The sequence below is a fragment of the Eurytemora carolleeae genome, unplaced genomic scaffold (genome assembly GCF_000591075.1).
Source record: "Eurytemora carolleeae unplaced genomic scaffold, Eaff_2.0 scaffold728, whole genome shotgun sequence".
In the NCBI taxonomy this organism is placed as follows: Eukaryota; Metazoa; Arthropoda; class Copepoda; order Calanoida; family Temoridae; genus Eurytemora; species Eurytemora carolleeae.
In genome coordinates, this window is record NW_019396676.1 from 10,207 (window position 1) to 30,627 (window position 20,421).

At 33.6% G+C, this 20,421-nt stretch overlaps 1 protein-coding gene across 1 annotated transcript; it reads right to left on the reverse strand.

The window, feature by feature from the left end:
- Window positions 1-3,212: 3,212 nt before the first annotated feature.
- LOC111707241 (protein kibra) lies at window positions 3,213-14,080 on the reverse strand (the record flags this gene model as incomplete). The annotated part of the gene is made up of 11 exons (XM_023480305.1): window positions 13,864-14,080; window positions 10,276-10,385; window positions 9,556-9,650; window positions 9,201-9,309; window positions 7,682-7,755; window positions 7,192-7,277; window positions 6,728-6,787; window positions 6,205-6,289; window positions 5,271-5,375; window positions 4,386-4,463; window positions 3,213-3,328 (listed from the first exon to the last, which is right to left on the reverse strand). Coding segments are annotated over exons 1-11 (1,052 nt in total), but the record flags the coding sequence as incomplete, so codon positions are not given.
- Window positions 14,081-20,421: the final 6,341 nt, after the last annotated feature.

Here is a 20,421-nt window from a genome sequence, read left to right on the forward strand (position 1 = left end):
ATTAAGGGTAACTACTCTATTTGCCTGTAAAGTGAATTTACACGTTGTGCTGAATAAAATCAGAAAAAAATGTTTTAAATTCCATGAAACATAGATTTTTGATGAAAATGCTGTAATTTGTAATAATTTAATGTTTAGCACAAAAATCACTCTTGAAAAAAAGCTTATAACTAAGAAAAATCCAAATTTTTATACAATGATAATATTTGGGCACATCTAATATTAGTTTGCAAGGTTTGAATTCAATTATATATTTGGCTATTTAAAGTTATAAATTAATGGGTTAACCAACATCTTCATTTTTCTAATATATACACTTACACACAGGGTTTTTACCCAAAATATATATAACCCACTTATTCATAATTTATAGATTTAATGGTGTCTAAAAAGAACAATCATTGATAATTTAAATTAAAAGTTGTAAACTAATGAGTTTTCTTAAAACTTATCAGATACGCACACTATTATATTTCTAGTGTTTTTTCTTTCTCTCTTATATTTTTTGTACTGACTGTAACTGTTTAAAGTCCATATTTGTAAATAGAAACTTCTGAGATAGATAGATAGTTGAAGCCTCAATAATATTAATGTAAGGTGTAGAGTATATATGAGTTAGGCCTCGGGCCCTATACAACCCGAATACTGAATATATTCTAAACAACGGAGCCAATAACTTTAAAACAAAAAATACAAAAAACTTGAATTTGCCCGTGCACTTTACATCGATCTCACCAGTAGGGGATAATTCATGTGGTGTAATGAACCGTTTTGCAGTCTACAGAAGGGGATAATTCATGTGGTGTAATGAACCGTTTTACAGTCTACAGGCTGCTTTTACTTGCTTTCACCCGGAACTTTACTCAAAAAAGAACTTTCCAAAATATTTTGAAAAACGATACTTTTTTTCTGAACAAACGGTTAAAAAAAAACTTTCCAAAAACATTTTTTCTGAACGAAAACAAACAAACTTTTGAAAAAAAAATAGTTTTTTTACGGAAAACGAACGATTTTACTGAACGATCGTTTATTGAGAAAACGGACGAAATAGATGGAAAATGAATGATAATTTTGAAAATTGAACGAAATACATTTTTTAACGATTGAAAAAATGAACAAAATGGGTCGTTCCTGAACGATGAACGAACGAGCCGAACGTGCCCATCTCTATGTACATTGCCGTGTTTTAATTACTCATTTGTTGTTTTGTAGGGTTTAATTTAATGCAGTAAAAAATAATTCTCAGGCGAACAACAATTTATCTTCTGTATAGAAATTTCAATTCAAACTAATATATTTATACAAAAAAATGATATAATTACAATATTTACAAAGTCAAATGACAGGCACATTGATTAAATTGTGGGTGCTGATTGTAAGAACATATTTCTCACTAAAGATCTGGTAATTAATGACCCGTAATTCCAATCTTACAGTTCATGTGTACACTGTAAACAAATGCTGTAGTGGCCGAAAGATCGGCTCGGTACTTCATATGAACCGGAATGCTTAGTGTCCCTGTTAAGTTGGCCATAAAGTCATTTCAAGAGATACCATGTTACGTTGGCCATAAAGTCATTTCAAGAGATACCCTGTTTCGTTGGCCATAAAGTCATTTCAAGAGATACCATGTTACGTTGGCCATAAAGTCATTTCAAGAGATACCATGTTTCGTTGGCCATAAAGTCATTTCAAGAGATACCCTGTTACGTTGGCTATAAAGTCATTTCAAGAGATACCCTGTTAAGTTGGCCATAAAGTCATTTCAAGAGATACCATGTTAAGTTGGCCATAAAGTCATTTCAAGAGATACCATGTTAAGTTGGCCATAAAATTAACTTTATATCCCGTTTTCTTAACTTTATATCCCGGTTTCTTAACTTTATATCCCGTTTTCTTAACATAACCCATTTTCTTAACTAAATATCCCATTTCCTTAACTCTATATCCCGTTTTCTTAACTTTTTATCCCGTTTTCTTAACTTTATATCCCATTTTCTTAACTTTATATCCCATTTTTATCCATTAAATGTTGTTTTAACAATTTGCTATTTTATATTTTTTTGTTGATTTTAAATTATGTTAGTATATAAAGTCTCTTATGCTTTTTTGAACGATTTTGTATTTAAAATAAAAGATTCGACTGAAAATATTCCGACATGATGTACTTCGTTTAAATTAGTTTACGTGCACATCTTCAAGATTTACGAAGATAAAATTTTAATTCAAGTTGTCTATATAGGGTTAACGTTTGGTTTCTCTATTTCCCCTTCATCAAACCAATTAATGTCTATTAGTTTTTAACCGTAAATATTATGATTTGTTGCGCCCTACTCCCAACTAGGGAGGGGCAATATCCAGATTCTTTTTACAGAAACTTTTAATGTTTTTAGACTTTTGAAAGGTTTTACGACAAAATGAGATGGCTACAACAATTTAAAACTTTATTCTGTAGAAGTGTTTGCTTTCATCAAACATGCAAATTTGTTACCCTGAAGAAAACATAAGGCACGGTTTTTGTTTTTTGGGGTTTTAGGTTTGTTTTTGCCTGATATTTTCACCATAGGATAATAAATTTGCATGTTTGATAAAAGCAAACCTCTTTGATAAAAGCAAATTCTTCTAAAACGAATCTGATATTGCCCATCACTACTCCCAACATTGCGTTTTTCAATGACTCTCTTTTCTTGTTTGGTTCCATTCATAATTTCAATTCTATTGTGTACTGCATATTTTCAGTAATTGTTTACAACATGGTATTGTTATTGTATCATATATAATATCCTGGTAATTACTAGCTGGGGCAAATATTATTACTGCCCTAGGTCTAAACATTATATACGAAGCAATACTAATTAATATACATACGATAATTATATTGTTTTAGCACAAAAAGACATATAATTGTGTTTACCGTTAATAAAAATAGCATATTTCTAAATCTTCAACCCCCCCCCCCTCCTATTGACATTATTTATCCAAGAGAATATGGGTATGTTACTCATATTTAAGGTTTTATTCGCTGAATTGGCTGAACTGCCAGTTAATGTCTAAGATATAGGGATTTGAAAATTTAAGTTTGTGACAAAAGCTCAATTACTTTAACAATCTTTTTGTAGAGTTATTTAATTAAAATAATAATAATAATAATAATAATAATAATAATAATATGATGGTAATAATTATAATAATGTAACTATCTATCTATCTACCTGAGTTCTCTAAGAAGCTGTTCCTTCTCTTGAATAAGAAGAAGTCTATCGTAGTCACTCTCCAGCTGTCCTGGAGATATCCTCTCTTCCAAGCTAGACAGCTGCTGCTGAACCTCCTAAAAAGTAGTTTTCAAAGGTACTGTTCACGTTTAAAGAGACCCTCGGCTTATAGAGTGGCATGTCTGATTCCCAACGGTCGGTACACTTAAAAGCGTTGAAAATTGTTTATTTTCAATTATGGGTTCTTTGCAAGTGACTTGCTGATGTCGGCTGCAGAAACAAACAAACAAAGGTTTCAGGAGTACTGTTGTGAATCGGGCCTATGTAAACACTTGTCAGTAATCCAGAGCATGTGGCATTTATTCAATCCATTTATAAAAGCAGTTAAATAAACTGAAGAATTTGAACTACCTCAACTCCTGTCCAAAGAACCAATATGTAGGCAGAAAATCATTAATTTTGAACCACAGTGCATGCCCCGAGAACCAATATGTAGGCAGGAAATCATGAATTTTGAACGACAGTGCATGCCCTGAGAGCCAATATGTAGGCAGGAAATGTTCTGAACCACAGTTCATGCCATGAGAACCAATATGTAGACAGGAAATGTTCTGAACCACAGTGCATGCCTCGAGACCAATATGTAGGCAGGAAATCATGAGTTTTGAACCACAGTGTATGCCTCGAGAACCACTATGTAGGCAGGAAATCATGAATTTTGAACCACGGTGCATGCCTCAAGAACCAATATGTAGACAGGAAATGTTCTGAACCACAGTGCATGCCTTGAGAACCAATATGTAGACAGGAAATGTTCTGAACCACAGTTCATGCCATGAGAAGAACCAATATGTAGGCAGGAAATCATGAATTTTGAACCACGGTGCATGCCTCAAGAACCAATATGTAGACAGGAAATGTTCTGAACCACAGTGCATGCCGTGAGAACCAATATGTAGACAGGAAATGTTCTGAACCACAGTTCATGCCATGAGAAGAATCAATATGTAGGCAGGAAATCATGAATTTTGAACCCCAGTGCATGCCTCGAGAACCAAACATGTAGACAGAAAGTAAAAATAAATAGGTTCTGGATCTCAATTGCGTCGTTTTATCAAACCGATTAATTATTTGTAAACGACAACTTTGTTTACATTTTAGAACTGGTTTTACCTGTACACTTCTTCTAGATTCATCATATTGCAATCTTAATCTGGCGAGCTCAGCTAGCCGGGCACCAACAGGAACCATCTAAACAGGGTTACAATTATGTTCGATTTCAAAACTCAATTTTATTAATAAGAATTTTTTCCAAATACGCTAGTAAGCTTTTGAAGGGAAAATAAAGAATATAATGTACATTGTACAAAGATATCATGAAATACAAATAAAAATTCATCTTAAAGTATAGAATATCATGTACCGAGTAACTTATCAATATCGTGTAGATGTTTATAATATCATAGAATACATAAAGAAGTATGGTTTTTATGTAAAAAGTATAAAACATTACAATCATGTTTATGTGTATTGTGTATCCATGCTGTTTAACAGCTTGATTTATATCAAATTAAAAATCGAGAGTCGCCTTCATAGTATTGGTATAATCGCCTACCACTGTATGATTACGTATTATTACTATTATTATTATTAGCAGAAAAAAACTATCATTCAATGAAATAGGGGTATAAGTAGAATATATGAACAAAGTATAAATAGTACATTTTAATGTACAATGTACATTGTACACAGTGCTTAGAATCCATTTCATTTTGATCCGGATCCGCCTTGAAAAAAATGGATCTGGTTCCAGGTCATGAACATCTCTTTAAGATTTACTGATTACTTTTATTTTAATCTTTTTTTTCTCGCTTTTTTTGTGCTAAAAGTTAATAAACTTTTTAGTGATTAGGACATTTTTAATAATCTCTCTTTTTCGACTTTGAGTTTTGGGTTTGAGAGCAAAAAATTTCTTTTTACAATTTTTGGTTGATATTTTGTCCCTTGGATCCGGATCCTAAGCATTTTTTGTAGACCCTAGAATAAAGGATTACGTACCTCCCCGGAAAGATCTGTCTGTGACGCCATACATGTTGTATCAGGTTGGTTTAGAGCTGACACATCCAAACTACTATCACTTGGTTCAAGACGGGTCAGGTCATCCTAATAAAAAAGTTTTAAAAGTTTTTAATTTTGAAAAAAAACTATTTAAAAAAATTTATTTTTTAGCCCAGGGTACACATGCGTTCCCTCAAAAAAATTCAGCGAATTTGGTTCAGCCGTTCTGCTAGCTATAGCTATCACAAATAAAGTATATATAAGAGCTGAGAGCTTTATTTTATGTAATTTTTGCCACTAACTCAAATTTCTTATCCCTATATCTTTGCAACCTAAAGGTTGAAAAAATATAAGATTTAAATCTTACGTGCTACTTTGCTTTACCGTGGACGTAAAATCAAAACTACAGGAGCTACGATTTCACAAAGTTCTAACAGTAATTTGACCTTTTCCTCTATTTTGATATGAAAGGTCACTGTAGGTCATCTCTAAATGTTTTAAAAATAAATATTAAAGGAAAGATTTTTGATAAATAGTGCCAATCTTGTTAGATTTTGATGCATAAAGAAGTTGAAAACTTAAAATAAATTTCAATTTCAATAAAATTAAATAATTTTCAATCTAATGTTTTACAACTTCTACTAGATAAAACAGCCAGAGTTGCAATATAAGGTTTTCGTCATAAGGATACGAAGATATGGAAATAGGAAAATTAGATTTTGAGACAAGTATCCAGTTGTTTTTATTGACAGTCATGATATTCATTATATTCTTTCTTGAATTAAACTAAACTTATAATTGTTATCAGCTAATTTCTTGAAATTGCAATACAACAATAATGAAATAAAAGAAAAAAAATATTATAAAAATTATCAAAGAATTAAGTAATCGAGTTATTTCTTTAAAAATCTAAATGATGTTTTCGTTTAGTTACCTTTAGGCAAGCTAGGCTCTTCATTAGTTGTACTTTTTCCATTTCTCCTGTTACCAGGGACTGCTGAATACTTCGTAACTCAAGTCTAAACATCAACATGCTCATTGTCCTGCTCATGGTCATGGTCATGGTCATGGTCATGGTCATGGTCATGGTCATGGTCATGTTCATGTTCATGTTCATGTTCATGTTCATGTTCATGTTCATGTTCATGTTCATGTTCATGTTCATGTTCATGTTCATGTTCATGTTCATGTTCATTGGTCATGGTCATGGTCATGGTCATGGTCATGGTCATGGTCATGGTCATGGTCATGGTCATGGTCATGGTCACGATCAGGCTTATGGTTACTGTAATGGTCATGGTAATGGTTATTTTAATGATCATAATTACAGTTATTGTAAAGGTCGTAGTCAATAGTCATGGTCAATGGTCATGGTTGTTTATTGTCATGGGCTTGGTCTAGGGTCATAGTAATATTAATAGTTAATGTAAAGGTCATGATTTTAATCAATGACCTACCTTATTGCTAAAGCCTCTTCTTGGGTAAGAGCTGTTCCATGTTCAAATTTATTGTTGACACTAAAAATAAGTTACATTAGTTAACCATAACACGTCAAAAGAAGTCCACAAACTCAACTTTTCTAATCCCTATATTTTTGCAACCTGATGGTATAAACGTTTGATATTTTAAATTTAGATTCATTGATCGAACAGAATTCACAATTTGAAATATATAATGTCTTCGACAAGGAAATAAGGATTAGAAAATCAAGTTTGTGGCAAAGAATCAATTCCTTTTAGAATTAAGATTAAAATTGACGACGCTCCCTGCAGCATAAATCCAAAAAGAGACTAAACATGGTTATTGGTTATTAGACAGAAAAAGAATTTAAAGATACTGTTATGAACCGGGAATTTAACCCTTTAAATAAAGCCACCTTAAATTACGTGGACTGTTATTTTAATAAAAAAAAAACTCCTACCTGGAGAGAGTTTCTAACCCCTGAGATTTATAATCCATCTCAGAACTAATATTCGCCAACTCTCGGCGCAATCTTTGTACCCGAGCCTGAAATAGACATTTCATTCAGAGCGGATCAAGATTTAAAGAGATATTTGGTCACAGATAGCATATAAAAATACTGAGTTATCATTCATCCGCTCACTGTAAAATAATTAATCAAGGGTTTGAAAATTTGAATCCTTTACTTGGGGGTCAAATATTGATTTTTTTAAATTGGTATAAAACATCTTATTCTCATCAACGTATAGTTAACATCTCCTAAACTGGCAATTCTTAAAAACTGGGGGTTTGAATAGAAATGTAAAAACTCGCTAATCGATTTTTGTAGAACCTTACATGCAGTTAAACCCAAAAAATTTCGATGTACGGAGAAAAGGGCGAAAAAAGCAAACTGTTATCGAGAAAAAAGGGGATTGAAAGCGTCCTAGCATAAATAATTCATAAATTACCTTAGCGTGGGAGACATCAGCTTTTAATAAATCTGGATCATATTTAGTACTTGTAGTAGACAACGTAGAATTTACTAAAAAGAAGAATTATCATATGGTTATTGCATTATTATTATCTAATACATTTTTAAAGAAAAAAAATAATTTTCCAGAAAAGATCTAGTTTGAGAAAGTCCTGATGATCAAGTTTCTTCTCTGGTTGACAAACTAGTATTATCTAATACTTTACAGAAGTAAAATATATTTAGAGGTGGAAACTTTTGAGTGAAAATGGCGCTTTTCTACAGCACTTGAGCTCGATATCCATATTGGAAACAAAACTAAACGATTAATTAAGTGCTTGATCCGTTTCTCATATTTTCTCGATCTTCAATATACCTTTCAGAAGGATAAACTTGATCTTTAGAACTACAAAATTTCCGGACTAGAGCTCTCTAAAAGGATTAACAATACAAAAGTGCCGGACTACAGCTCTGTGAAAGGAATAACAATACAAAAAGTGCCGGACTAGAGCTCTCTGAAAAGATTAACAATACAAAAGTGCCGGACTAGAGCTCTCTGAAAGGATTAACAATACAAAAGTGCCGGACTAGAGCTCTCTGAAAGGATTAACAATAAATACAAAAGTGCCGGACTAAAGCTCTCTGAAAGGATTAACAATACAAAAGTTCCGGACTAGAGCTCTCTGAAAGGATTAACAATACAAAAGTTCCGGACTAAAGCTCTCTGAAAGGATTAACAATACAAAAGTTCCGGACTAGAGCTCTCTGAAAGGGTTAACAATACAAAAGTTCCGGACTAAAGCTCTCTGAAAGGATTAACAATACAAAAGTTCCGGACTAGAGCTCTCTGAAAGGATTAACAATACAAAAGTGCCGGACTAAAGCTCTCTGAAAGGATTAACAATACAAAAGTTCCGGACTAAAGCTCTCTGAAAGGATTAACAATACATAAGTGCCGGACTAGAGCTCTCTGAAAGGATTAACAATACAAAAGTTCCGAACTAGAGCTCTCTGAAAGGATTAACAATACAAAAGTTCCGAACTAAAGCTCTCTGAAAGGATTAACAATACAAAAGTGCCGGACTAGAGCTCTCTGAAAGGATTAACAATACATAAGTGCCGGACTAGAGCTCTCTGAAAGGTGCCGGACTAGAGCTCTCCAAAAGGATTAACAATACAAAAGTGCCGGACTAGAGCTCTCTGAAAGGATTAACAATAAAAAAGTGCCGGACTAGAGCTCTCTGAAAGGATTAACAATAAAAAAGTGCCGGACTAGAGCTCTCTGAGAAGATTAACAATAAAAAAGTGCCGGACTAGAGCTCTCTGAGAAGATTAACAAAACAAAGCCGACCTTGTTTTTTTTATTCGTGGCAAACTTTGTCCATTAAAGGAAATGATTTCTCTTTTTATTCTCAAATCATTATTATCTCTGCCACCAAATGGCTGAAACCTTATATTTTAATTTTTCTTACTGATGAATAAAAATGGCGGTCATGAAAAAGGACAATATTACTTACAGCTAGTGGTAGAGGTTGACAAAGTAGAGAGTGTAGAGTTCAGATGCCTGAATTCATCCTGAGCTAAACTAAGACGAGCCTCCTTTACAGCTACCAGCTCCTTTTTAGCCTAGATCAAGATCAAGATAGAGATCAAGACAAACAGAACGAGAGCAAGATCATTGTGTACCGGAAATTACGGAAACAAAAGAAAGAACAAAAAATCAATGAAAATGAAAAGGTGTTGACAATGATTATAGAGGTGAGGATGAGGATGAATGTGAGGATGAGGATGAGGGAGAATATAAGGATTAGGATAAGGATGAGGATAATGAAGATGATGATGACGATGACGATGAGGATAAGGATGAGCTACCTGAAGATCTAGCTGTGCTGTAGTAAGATACTGTCTGAGCATATCCTCCTGAAGTGCTCTCCACTCCAACCTAGGATCCACACTCTGTACTTCTTCTACAATATAAACAGACAGGTTAAACTACACTCCAACCTAGGATCCACACTCTGTACTTCTAAACAGACAGGTTAAACTACACTCCAACCTAGGATCCAGACTCTGTACTTCTACAATATAAACAGACAAGTTAAACTACACTCCAACCTAGGATCCACACTCTGTACTTCTTCTACAATATAAACAGACAAGTTAAACTACACTCCAACCTAGGATCCACACTCTGTACTTCTTCTACAATATAAACAGACAAGTTAACCTAGGATCCACAGTTAAGTGTTTACATATTACACCCAGTGCTTAGGATCCGCAAGCTGTTGGCTAAAGAGCAAAATTTAAACCAAAAGCTACAAAAAAAACTTTTTTTACTCTCTAAATACAAATCTGAACTATTGAAAAAAGAGATTATAAAAATTTTCAGAGCCTGAAACTTACACCCGCTCAGGCAGTACAGAGGATACCGATTTTTTCCGTTAAGAAATATTAACTAATTTGGTTTTCTTTTATCTTATTGTTTTCTAGTTTTTAAATCAAAATCTACACAAATCCAAGAAAAAAAAAGGAAAGCCGGGAGTTTCGAGCAATTACACTCTCTAAAAAACTATTTTGACGAAATGTACTTACTCTCAACATGGTTGACGTAGTAGACCCCTCTGTTGAGATCTAGAACCTGTTCCCACCCCAGCGGGAGTTCATCACCAACACAATCAGCAAAACTTTCAGGTTTCGTCAAACTAAACAATTTTTTATTCAATAAAACTCTTAGCTAATATATATATATGTCAGCTATAGACGGCTTAACAGCAAGCCAAACTATATATATATATGTTGTCTTTTCAAGATTTGGATGAAAGTTGTTCACAATAACCCTTAGGCAGAAGCCCAGAGGAGTTTCGCGCAGTCGGCGTAGAACAGGGTATCTCTGTTTTGTAATTCTAAGTCTTGAAATTATAATATTATTTCTTTTTATTTGAGTGTTAACATTCATCACTGTAAAAATTGATGCTTTACAATTCGAAAAAGTTTGTTATTCGTTTTCCTGGGGTTAAAAATCTTAAAATGTATAATGGCTCAGAAATCTCTAAAATTGCTTACAATGAATAGAATTTCAATTTTGTAAGTTAAAGTTGTAGGATAAGACAAGCTTGAAAAAACACGAAAAATTCCAGGAATGCGCGAAATAAGAAAGTTCAAATGATAGATTGATATTCAGTTAGATATGTAGATAGGACGCAGCTATATTTCTAGCACACTTTTTCCTAACATATCCACGAAAAAGTTTTCCGAAAATCAATTAAATGGCGTAGGATTGCAGAAAGCAGAAAAAGCAGAATAGTTAAAATAGTTAAAATAATAATAATAAAATAAAAATAGATAGTTAACATAAACTAACTATTAGTAATTCAGGAGAAAAAAATACGATTATTTGTATGCTTTATAAAAAAAAAATTAAAATGAAGAAAAAGATTTACTATCTTCTAGGGAAGGAAAAGATGAAAATCAAAATGGCAAATTAGATATACCCGTTAAGACACTTTTTAACCCAAAAAAACATGCTTTTTCGCCTAACATCGTTGTTTTCACAATTTAGCAAATAAAGCCCTTAAAAAATTACAAAAATTCTGGGTATATATTAAAATGATCTGCAAGGAGGGGGAGGGGGGGGGGATTTTTTGTATTTTTTGAAGGAAATAAGATAAATATATTAGTAGGTGTGAATATTCTCCCTTTAAAAAAACAAATTTTGTTTTCCCAACAGAAAGCCCATTTAAACAGGTTTTTTAATTTCCAAAATATGTTTATAAAAAAAAACTCTTTTGGGTTTCTCAATAGTCAATCGAGTTTAGGCAAAAAAAAATTAAATTGTTAAAATAAATCATTTAAATATTTACGAGAATGAAGACTGAAATCTGATCCCCAAAACCTTTATTTTCTTCAAAAAAATGCTCCAAGTCGGAGAATTTAAAAAATGCGATAATTACTATTACGCATAAAAAGTAGAATAAACCTCCCTGCGCTAGCTTGAGTAGAAAATTATGCCACCCTGACTTGACTGGACTGCATTCCTGCTTAACACTGCTTTGGGGTATTTTCACCGCTCTCTGCTTAACGTAAATCCTCTCTCTCTCTCTCTCTATGGCAACCCATTTTCCGCTATATTACAGGGTGTACCAATAAACATGGGATTTAAATGAGATTTCTAAAATGTGGTCTACCTTTTTTTACTTTAAAAATGACGAAGATATTAGGAAATTTGTCCAGATTACAGTTTAAAAAAATCATTTAAACGGTTCAACTGTTTAATATCAATTTTAAAGATACAAAAAAGGTAGACCACATTATGGAAAGCACATTAAACTTTCAATTTTTTAACCCTGTATGTCATTTATCAATTATCGGAAATCAAAGAAGATATTGAAGTCATCTCTCAATGTCCATGTTTATTTTGGGACACCCTGCTCTTCTAATCCCTATATCTTTGCAACTCAATGTTCACCATAGATATTTAAAACTATTAATTCTGTAAGCGCAAATACTGAAGGTTGAAAAAAAGGATTAGAAAATTTTGATACCCTTTGAGATCGTTTTCTCTTGAAAATACTTCAAAAATCATTGGGGTAAATAGTTTCCTTATTTAAAGAATTTTAACGTATTTTTTATGACCATACATGGCCTTTTATTAAAGAAGAGACATAGTCCAATTTTAGACATTTGTTGACAAAATTTCTCTTAAACTAGAATGATTTAAATGTTGAAAAAATTCAACCTTTTGTAAAAATAAATTGTTATATTTAATTATTACACAATAACATGCCTCAAAATAATGAACATAAATTCCTAGCTTAATGGAATAACACCTAAATAAGTTGTAACATCATATTTGATTCGTATGTTTTGAGCAATTGGGCACCTTTTTTTCCTTTTCGAGAATAAAATAAATTTTTGTAAATTAAAATATACTATATTGCATTTTCTAAATACAAATTTCCAACATAATAACTAATACATATTTATTTATTACTTTAGGATAAGGGTATATTCCTAGAGAACGATTTTTGGACCCCCCCCCAGGCCCCTCCTCCTATCAATTTTGTACATGGATCTAATATGTTAGACATGGATATAATTGACCATGTGGCCGCAGCGCTTGGCCCCCTAGCCTGTCCTAGCCGCAGCGCTCGGCCCAGAAAGTGTCTTAACTAACCTAACCCGTGGCCGCAGCGCTCGGCCCCCTAGCCCATCCTACCCGCAGCGCTCGGCCCAGAAAGCGTCTTAACCTAACCTAACCCTAAATAATAATAAATAAACACTAATTTACTAATTTCGTCATGTACAAAATTGATAGGAGAGGGGGGGTGGGCTGGGAAGGGTCCAAAAATCGTTACTAGGACAGACCCAGGATAAGGTTAGGCTAAAATAATTCTGGGCCTAGTGCTGCGACTAGGACAGGCTAGGGGGCGAGGAGTTCGTTATTTTTTATAACTTATTTCATCTGGGCCGAGTGCTGCGGCTAGGACAGGCTAGGGGGCCGAGCACCGCGGCTAGAACAGGCTAGGGGGCAGGGCACTGCGGCCACATGATCAATTATGTCCATGAGATCCATGTACAAAATTGATAGGAGGGGGGGAGGGGGTCCAAAAATTGTTCTCTAGGAAATTACAAAAAAATCTTTTTTTGCTCTGATTTGTATTTTATATTCTCAAAAAAAATTATGCATAATTTCTAAAAAAAACTCTGCGACTGGAGTTCAAAAAATTTTCTTACGGGTAAACATTATGCGGGATAATTATAACGAAATATTAGTTTTCTTGTCGGTAATATTTTGCTTAGTTAAAATGTTGCATTCATGTAGTTATGAATATTAACACAATGAGCTTTATGTTCTGTATAAGTGTGCTTTGTGTGTTCCATACATATGCCTGGGTATCTATCCATCTATCTGCAGTGCATCTATCTATCTGTTTATCTATCTCTAACCTATCTTCAATCATAGATAAGTCGCGCATTCCTGCCGTACGGCGGCGCCAGTGTTCTGCACCACATTCCAAACTTTTTAAAACAGGTTTTAGGTTATTTTCACCCCTAGTTAATTTATTTCACGTATTATAAACACGAATATTTCCATTTAATTTTAATACATTTTAAAATAGCATTATAGAAACGCAGAAATGTTAGTAATTTATTATATAAGTGAGAAAATGTTCCAGCTACCTGTCTCGGGGGTCAATCCATGTCGTTTTCTTTGTATTATGATCAATAAAATACACTTTTCCGTCATAATCACGCCCTAAGTCCCATCCTGTGGGGAGGGGCAATTCGTCAGGTCTCCCCTGACTTCGGGGCATAGCTAAACCCCTGTCAAAATATCACACACTATCTCCCCTTGTCGCATCGTAGTTTACACTCAACTGCGGGTTGAAAAGGACGGACCGCGCCATGGCTGTGACGTCACGGGCGTACGGACACTCACGCATTTATACCTAATACCAGTCTGCACCTAAAACCACAGGCAAAGGAGAAGTGAGGGGGGGGGGGTTAACTGAGGAATAGTAACTGAACGAGGGAGTGCACTGGGGGGACTAATGAGTTTGTCTGCATGAAATGTAATGTTATAGTCCGGCTCAAAAAAAAACTGCGGACAATTTAAAATGATAATTGTAATTAACACGACACTTATATTAGAAGTATAAATCTAAAATCACATATATTTTCGTAACTCAAATATGTATATATATATATTATCAGGGGCGGATCCAGCTCTTTTTAAACAGGGGGGTCAAAGTCTGAATGATATTGGGTATACTACCGACTACCGAGCGAAACGTAGTGAGCGAGGGGGGCGTAGCCCCCCGCATTTTTTTAAAAGAAATAAGCATTAAAAGTGAGTATATGTGCTCATAAACAGAAAAAAATTACTCTTATAGTTTGTAAAAATATTTCTAATTTCTACCTTATAGAGCTGCACTTAAAAATTTTTCCCTCAGATATATTACTCTATAAAAAATATATTTCCATTTCCATGGCATTACATAATTTCTTATTACAACTTTACATATTGTTTAAGATTGAGATATATAGTAATTGCAAAAGGTTCAAGGTGTTTTTTCTGTTTTCATGTGACTAATTAAGAATTACAAGTTACCCCAAAGGATGCGATTTCAAGATTGTAGAGTTTAAATATGTCCTTAACTCCTATTCTTTGTGGTTATTCCTGTAGGTTTAAATATAGCGATGGGCAATTGCTAGATTCGTTAGAAGTTTACTAATCAAACATGCAAATTTGTTATCCTAGGTGAAAACATAAGGCAAAAACGAACTAAAAATGATCGTTTTAAAAACCCAAAAACTATAATTTATTCCTTATATTTTCTTCGAAGGTAACAAATTTGCATGTTTGGTAAACTTCTACAGAATAAAGTTTTAAAATGTTGGAACCTTCTCATATTGTCGTAATATCTTTTAAAAGTCTAAAAACATAAAAGTTCCTGTAAAATGAATCTGGATATTGCCCATCCCTATTAAAATAAAAAAAAGATTATTTATATGTAAACTACTAAACATGAGGATTAAAAGTAAAGTTTGTATAAAGATATAAGATCTAATCTTCCAGAATAAAGAAAGCCTGTCAACTTTGTTATGCATTTTATAATTAGTTTTTTTTGTTAAAAAAATGAAGATAAATAAACCCTGAACCTATTGAATATATTTAATTCAATTTTACGGATATTTTTGTCTATAAAAGCTTTTAACACTTTTGTGGGTTTTACGGTTTCTAAGATGTCTCTATGAATGTTCATTATAGGGCCAGATCATTAAATCTGTCATCGTTCATGCTGGCTTTTTGTTAAAGCATATTAAAGTATCTGCTGGAAAACAAGTTACAGTAAACTTTTAGGTTCATCTCCAGAAAAGGGGGGGTCAAAAAATACTCTTGACCCCCCCCCCGGATCCGCGCCTGTATAATTATGTATTCATGGCAATTTAAGACATCATTATTTAATTTATCGGGCGTCTTATAGAGTGTAAAACAAAGAAGGATGTTAAAGTGTCTGCACCTGCAGTCAGGGGCGTTATAGTGGAGGTTTAGCCTAGCCCTAGGGGGTGAAGTTTTGGCGAAAAATTTGTTTGTTCATCCCCCTGAAAAAACCGTATAAAGCTTAAAATCTATATTAATCTACCTGACTATTAGTCAGTTCCTTTCATAGATAAAGATAGATTGCGCATAAGACGATATTTTTCATCTTGAAAGATATAAATGAGATGTTTTAAAGATATTCCTATTCTATAGATTAATAAGGTCGGTTGTGAATATTGGCTGTTCTTATGTCATTGAGATCCCTTTAAGAGCATGGTCTCCATGAATAAATGTGAATAGTCCCTTTAAGAGCATGGTCTCCATAAATAAATGTGAATAGTCCCTTTAAGAGCATGGTCTCCATGAATAAATGTGAATAGTCCCTTTAAGAGCATGGTCTCCATGAATAAATGTGAATAGTCCCTTTAAAAACATGGTCTCCATCAATAAATGGGAATAGTCCCTTTAAGAGCATGGTCTCCATAAATAAACGTGAATACTCCCTTTAAGAGCATGGTCTCCATAAATAAATGTCTGCGGTATAAAAGAGTGGTGAGAAAAGAAGAGAAAACCATTCCCTTCAACACTCTTCATTCAACAATACATAAACATGCTCAGGTAATTTTTTCAAAATTAAAGAGACCTTTTTTTAAAGCGTCCCCTACCATACAATCTTTCTATAGAGGACAATTTATTTGGTGTACTCTCCCGTGTTTAGTCTATGGTCTGTATATATAACTTTAATTCTTGATCTAGCTGCCTACAACTTACAAGTCGGTACGATACTTTCAGTTCAGTTTTCATCATATTTAACTTTATAAAATGAGATAAAAATCAAAAAGGAAAATATTTTCTAAACATGGCATTCCAAGTAAAATGATAAACCTGGTAAATGACAGGAAAATAATGGTAACCAAGGTAAATGACAGGAAACTGAAAGTAAAGGTAAACCTGGTAAATAGCAGGAAAGTAATGGCAAACCTGGTAAATGACAGGAAAATAATGGTAAATGACAGGAAACTGAAAGTAAAGGTAAACCTGGTAAATGACAGGAAAGTAATGGTAAACCTGGTAAATGACAGGAAAATAATGGTAACCCTGGTAAACGACTGGAAAGTAATGGTAAACCTGGTAAATGACAGGAAAGTAATTATAAACCTGGTAAATGACAGGAAAGTAATTGTAAACCTGGTAAATGACAGGAAAGTAATTATAAACCTGGTAAATGACAGGAAAGTATTTGTAAACCTGGTAAATGACAGGAAAGTAATGAGAAAAACTGGTAAATGACAGGAAAGTAATGAGAAAACCTGGTAAACGACTGGAAAGTAATGGTAAACCTGGTAAATGACAGGAAGAAAATGGTAACCCTGGTAATTGACAGGACAGTAATGGTAAACCTGGTAAATGACAGGAAAGTAATTATAAACCTGGTAAATGACAGGAAAGTAATTGTAAACATGGTAAATGACAGGAAAGTAATGAGAAAACCTGGTAAACGACTGGAAAGTAATAGTAACCCTGCAGTAAAGTACAGGAAAGTAATGGTAACCCTGGTAAATGACTGGAAAGTAATGGTAACCCTGCAGTAAATGACAGGAAAGTAATGAGAAAACCTGGTAAATGACAGGAAAGTAATGATAAACCTCGTAAGAGTCAGGTTTTATAAGGTTAACTGTTGGGTAAAAGGGGTGAGCCAAGTTAGCTGAAAGGGAAATATTTATTGAGTACAATTTAGAATGGATCTTATAATTCAGGGTTCTATTCCTTCTCACGTTTATTGTTCTCCTTGTCAAGTCTGCCAAAGTTATGGGTCAGATGGAGTACCAGGACCAGGTCAGAACCGTTTTTATTTTCAAGTGGATACAACGCCGTTTACTAAAAGTCGTCTTTTATCTTCCAGACTTAATTTCATTAGATGTTTAAAGCTGCATGCACTCATGGCCAGAGACTTGAATTTTATTTATCCGGAAAATTGGGGTTTTATATGATTTAGTGAAAAGTTGCATCAATTTTCTATACCATTTTCAAGAACAATTTTTTATTTTTATTTTTGTATGAATTACCACCTTTTCATCACTGTGAGTCCTTATAATCAAAATTCGCTAACCCTGTTCGGGTTGGGGGGGGGGCTGAGACCCGGCCCGCCCCCTGACGCTTTTTGGAGATAAATCAAAAAGTATTGATATTAGGCTTTAACATTTTTTACTTTCTAACTTACACATGCCCCTCACTTTAGGCTCAAAGCGGGGCTTTTAAACCTACTGCCTGAATACCTTATTTTACCTTTACCCGACTAAATCTATATTTAGACCTACTTCTGAACATTGGATTTTGACTTTTTATAACTAGCTCTTTTGAAAACCTTGCACAAAAGGAAGCATGGATTGCACAATTTTTGCGAAAAAATTTTCATAGATTTTTTTTTTTACGGATGCCTTTATAGAGAATTTGCATGTTTTCAGTTTTCCTTGAATAAAAATTTAGTTTTTGAACATTTTTCAAAAATTTTAGCATATTAAAATTGACTGTGGTAAGGGGTTTTCAAAAATGTATAATTTATCATAATTCACGCGCTTTTTGATTTGCATATTTTTTGCTTAATAACTTGAAATTTAAATAAATATTTGAAATTTTGCAAATATGCCATTTTTTTGCAGATGATTAAAGTAGAGCCCAAGTGCTATCCCAAAATGCATCATTTGTTGAAGATTTGTTTTAAAAATAAGGAAATAGAGGGGGGGGGTCCCGGGACCCCCCCAGACTATTTTGGGTAAACTGCAGACGTCAGGCTGTATAGGGTTAAACCTCTAAAAGTTATTAAATTCAAATTGTAAAATTATTTTGTACACTGTAAAAATCAATAATTTTTTGTCTATATATTTAAGTACGCCATTATCCAGTATCGGTAATTCTCTTAAAGTACGCCATTATCCAGAATCGTTAATGGCGTACTTTAAGAGAATGTCCTCGTAATTTTAAGTAACCCTAAAGTAAAAGAGCTGGGGGCACTCCCGATTCACAACAATTACCCTTTAAACCTTTCTCTGATCGATAATGTAAACTTAATATTGTCGTTTTCTAGTTTGAAAAAGGTTTAATTCTGAAAATTTTCTCCATCAGAAATCTGAAACCACAATTATTGAAAATAGTGAATTTACAAAGTTATTAAAACATGTATTTGTCTCTTGTATTGGATAAACAAAGTTTTAACGGTTCTCTTTTATAAATGTATCAGATTACATGAAATTACGTGTACAGTCCCTTTAAATATCTAAACATTTCTATAATATCCTTCTAGGTGTTCCCTGTTGGTGAGAAAAGAAGCCTGGTTCCTTCTCTTCCTGTTGGAGTATTCGAGGCACAGATTATCCTAGCCCTCGCGGTTAGTTTTCATTTTCTCTCTGTATTTTACATATTTCATTTCTATACAGTAATAACCAGACAAATGTGGAGTAGAAAGACGACGTTAAAGCTATTAACAAGTGAATTTAATGTTGTTATATAGCAAATAATATCAAATCTCGTATTAAGTAAAATTGTTCTGTTTACACTGAACAATTACTCTCATGTTCGTTGGTCTATTTAAAGTCATAACATGAGTCAAAAGTCGTCTTCCCATTTAAAGTTTTCTGTTTGTAGAAAAACAAGAATAACCATAAGAAGTCTTATTGAGGAAAGCTTCATTGTATTTATTATGTTTTTTTAAATATTTCATTACATTTTCATCATTTTACTGTTGTAGGAAAAAATGCGTACTGCTAGGGCCAAGGAGGTTGCGGGAGCAAGGTAAAAAGCACGAATATACAAGGTGGACAAAAAAAATTTAATCCTATTTTGAATCTCTTTTATCAGCATTCTTTTGTGAATCAACATTCTAATCGTGGGATTTCCGAAATGTGGGTGCATCCTCTTTTCATCTCTTACTGCTTGAGATGGATCGAGGAGTTGTCTACAATTTATTAAAAGAATAAGTAAAGTCTGTATTCACAATTTCTCCGTTACTTACAAAGACTCTGAAAAAGCTCTCAATTTGAGAAATTACCTACGGAACCTTTTGTACGCAGAATCACCACCAAGTACCGCGACAGAGGTTTGGAGACGTAGAGAGGGGCATGGCGGAGACGGTTGTTTGAGGCTTGGAGGTGATTCTGCGTATCAGGAGGTCCGGAGGTCATTTCGCGGGGGCGCATGGCGGCTCTGCACTCCCTCTTTTTATCCATAGATAATTAGATAGGAAAGGAACGGTTTTAAACTTTTATTTCATATAAGAATAATTATTAACAATTGTTTTTTTTTTGCAGAAGAAGACGAGAGGAGCTGAGGCCCCTCCTTGGGCTCTGGAGAGATCTGAGGATGGGAAAATGAAAATTTTGTAAGAAATGTCAAAGTAAACTTTTAAATTAACAAATATGTACAATTTAAGAAATAATAGAAATAAAATTTTTGCATCTGTACAGTATTGTTGCATAAATAAAAATATAAATAAGAAAATAAGATTAGTTTAAAACAACATAAATAATAGTATTTAATTGTATTCAACAGACAACAATCAACAGGTAACATCCAGGGGCTTACTGGAGGTTCAGCCTCGGGGGGGGGGGGGATTTTTTGAATCTTTGCATTTGAAAACGCACACGCGTTCTCTTATCAGAAGTGGATCATTTGTATTTTCTTTCTTTTTTAATTTTTTG